Genomic DNA, 3,159 nt, shown 5'->3' on the forward strand with positions numbered 1-3,159 from the left:
CTAGAAACTATGACGCATCCTAGAGACAACACTAAAGTGTGAGAACCAAAGCCACTATATTTCACAGCAACAATTACAATGGATCTTAAATATGACAGAACGAACCCAAACAACAATAAACAGAACATTAGACGAAAAAAGCACACACACACAAGATTTATTATGTACGAATTAATGTAATGTAAAAAAGCAGGGGAAAAAGAAATCCAATATAATAAATAAAGAAATACGCATAAAAATAATAAAAGGTGGGTAATGTGAATCAAATAATGTTCCATCACTTTTTAAGGGAGGTTAAATTATCAAATACAACTTAGAAAATACAATTTGTACGTTTAAATAAAAAATAAAATTTATTGCGACGCATACAAAAGAAACGAACAAAAACTTTTTCTTATAAACTTACTTTTTAAAAGTTAGAATAATACAAAAAAATCATCTTAAAGTTTAAATAGTTTTTTATATAAAAATATAATGATAGGGCAGCTTCCTCATTTATCGCGAAATGTAAAGATGGCATCGAATCCGAACAGTACACCATTAACAATGGAAAGTGAAGCTTTTATTAGAGCCATATCTCGAGTGCGGGTACGAAATGAATGTTCCCAGGCTTCTATGATAAATACACCAGAGGCTATAAATAGAGCACAGCCCATAATACTGAAAAATATATCAATTCTTCGATGAACTGAGGCACGCATTAAAGCCCCTAAAAATAAGATTATATGCAAGTTTTGTTATTTATATGGAGTTAGATTATTTACCCACAAATACTCCAAAGAGCACTATAATATAGCCAGCAAATGTACCGGTAGCCAATAAAGACGCCAATATATCACGATCATCGAAACTGTAATAATGCAAGACCAGACATGCTACTGAAAAGCCCTGAAAAAAATATGATTAACAATTTTGGTGAAGTTTAAAACCACTCTCGAAACACTAAGTGCAAACCAGGATTCCATATGAAAAACATAAAATCAATGGTATATCATTAAATCCACATTAGAAACAAGCAGAAATCTGTGTTATCGCACCGAATATAAAATGGACTATAGCCCAACCTATAAAATTGACTGTAGTCCAGACTATAGTCTAGACTTTAAAATGGGCTCGACTATAGAATAGATTATAGCCAATAGAATGAACTATATTCCAGACTATATATATAAAATCCAGACTATAGAATGGTCTACAGTCCAGATTATGGAATGGTCTAAGGTGCAGGTTATAGAATGATCTATAGTACCGACTATAGAATAGACTACAGTCCCGACTATAAAACGGACTATAGTCTAAACTATAGAATGAAGAGTCCAAACTACAGAATGGACACTACAGACTTTAGAATGGGCAGTGCAAACTGCCGAATGGACACTCCAGACTTTAGAATGGACACAAACCCAAGACTATAGAATGGTATATATATAGTCCAGACTATAGAATGGTCTATAATCTAGACTATAGAATGGTGTATAGTCCAGTCTATGGAATGTTCTATAGCCCCGACTATAGAATGGTCTATAGTCCAGATTATAGACTGGTCTTAAGTCCAGATTATAGACTGGTCTAAAGTCCAGCCTATACAATGATCAATAGTCCCGCTAATACAATGGTCTGTATTGCAGACTATAGAATCGTATATAGTCCAGACTATAAAATGGTATGTAGTTCAGACTATAGAATGGTCTATAGTCCAGACTATAGAATGGTCTATAGTCAAGACTATAGAATGGTCTATAGTCCAGACTATAGAATGGTCTGTAGTCCAGACTATAGAATGGTCTATTGTACATACTATAGAATGGTCTATTGTAAATACTATAGAATGGTCTATAATCCAGACTATAATATGGTCTATAGTCCCGACTATAGAATGGTCTATAGTCCAGACTATAGAATGGTCTATAGTCCAGACTATAGAATGGTATATAGTCCAAACTATTGAATGGTCTTTAGTCCAGACTATAGAATGGTCTATAGTCCAGACTATAGAGTGGTCTGTAGTCCAGACTATAGAGTGGTCTGTAGTCCAGACTATAGAGTGGTCTATAGTCCAGACTATAGAATGGTCTATAGTCCAGACTATAGAATGGTCTATAGTCCAGACTATAGAATGGTCTATAGTCCAGACTATAGAATAGTCTATAGTCCAGACTATAGAATAGTCTATAGTCTAAACTATAGAATGGTCTATAGTCCAAACTATAGAATGGTCTATAGTCCAGAATATAGAATGGTCTATAGTCCAGACTATAGAATGGTCTATAGTCCAGACTATAGAATAGTCTATAGTCTAAACTATAGAATGGTCTATAGTCCAAACTATAGAATGGTCTATAGTCCAGACTATAGAATGGTCAATAGTCCGTACTATAGAATGCTCCTGATTATAAAATAGTCTATACTCCAAACTATAGAATATCAATAGTCCAGACTATAGAATGTCTGTGATCACTCAACATTTTACTCAAAATCTATTTTTTACGAAAAACATAAAATCGGCTTCAAGTCCATAAATAAATAATTTGAGAAAATTGCAATGATCACTTAATTGATTATAAAAAATTCATTAATCTGTTCATATTGAAATATGGCTCTTCCTTATAATCGCTCCAATTGAGAAAATAGCAGACATTTTTGATCACTGATTTTTTTCCATCAAAAAATCGATTTGTATAAGAATATCCTTATATAACGTTCAAATTAAGGAAATAGCGAATATCTGTGAGAGGTCAGTGATATTCAAAGTATCACAGCATTATCTAGTTTTATTCTATATTGAATTTTATGTATTTTTTAACTTTTGATTGTACTTTTGTTTGTGTTATGGAATCATATTTATCACTTAATTGTTTTTAGAATGTTAATCACTTTTTTTGTATTTTTTTTATTAATTACCAATTCTAAAAATTTCACCAAATTTATGCGTCCTTTACGTTCACCATGTGACATTTTGTCAAATATTTTTTTTAAACCAAACACAATTTTAACTAATTTTTATTTTTTTTTTTTTTTAGTTCTTCAACTTTTAATATCCATATCCTTTTTTCAGTGGATTTTCACAAAAATTTTTTTAAATTTCGATTAATTAAAGACGATTTCCGTTCGAATGTATTCAACATGATGGTTGTTAAATCACAACTGACAAACGTCCAG

The 3,159-nt window shown here is 31.8% G+C and overlaps 1 protein-coding gene across 1 annotated transcript; it reads right to left on the minus strand.

Moving 5' to 3' along the window:
- Positions 1–366: 366 nt before the first annotated feature.
- LOC119612371 lies at positions 367–3,159 on the minus strand. The gene is made up of 3 exons (XM_037968178.1): positions 2,902–3,159; positions 765–888; positions 367–709 (listed from the first exon to the last, which is right to left on the minus strand). Exons 1-3 carry the CDS (start codon positions 2,953–2,955, stop codon positions 492–494), a joined length of 396 nt encoding a protein of 131 aa, XP_037824106.1. The 5' UTR covers positions 2,956–3,159; the 3' UTR covers positions 367–491.

The sequence above is a fragment of the Lucilia sericata genome, unplaced genomic scaffold, assembly GCF_015586225.1.
Source record: "Lucilia sericata isolate MDLA Ls3-8-SP2 unplaced genomic scaffold, ASM1558622v1 Contig001669F_arrow, whole genome shotgun sequence".
Lineage (NCBI taxonomy): Eukaryota > Metazoa > Arthropoda > Insecta > Diptera > Calliphoridae > Lucilia > Lucilia sericata.

Bases quoted from the DNA above. Each gene is read 5' to 3' on its own strand.
- LOC119612371 (XM_037968178.1), bottom strand. From the start codon at position 2,955: ATGTCACATGGTGAACGTAAAGGACGCATAAATTTGGTGAAATTTTTA. The intron at 889-2,901 runs GTAATTAATAAA...TATTTTTTTCAG, and splicing joins TGGTGAAATTTTTAGAATTG to GGCTTTTCAGTAGCATGTCT. The intron at 710-764 runs GTAAATAATCTA...TCTTATTTTTAG, and splicing joins GCTCTTTGGAGTATTTGTGG to GGGCTTTAATGCGTGCCTCA.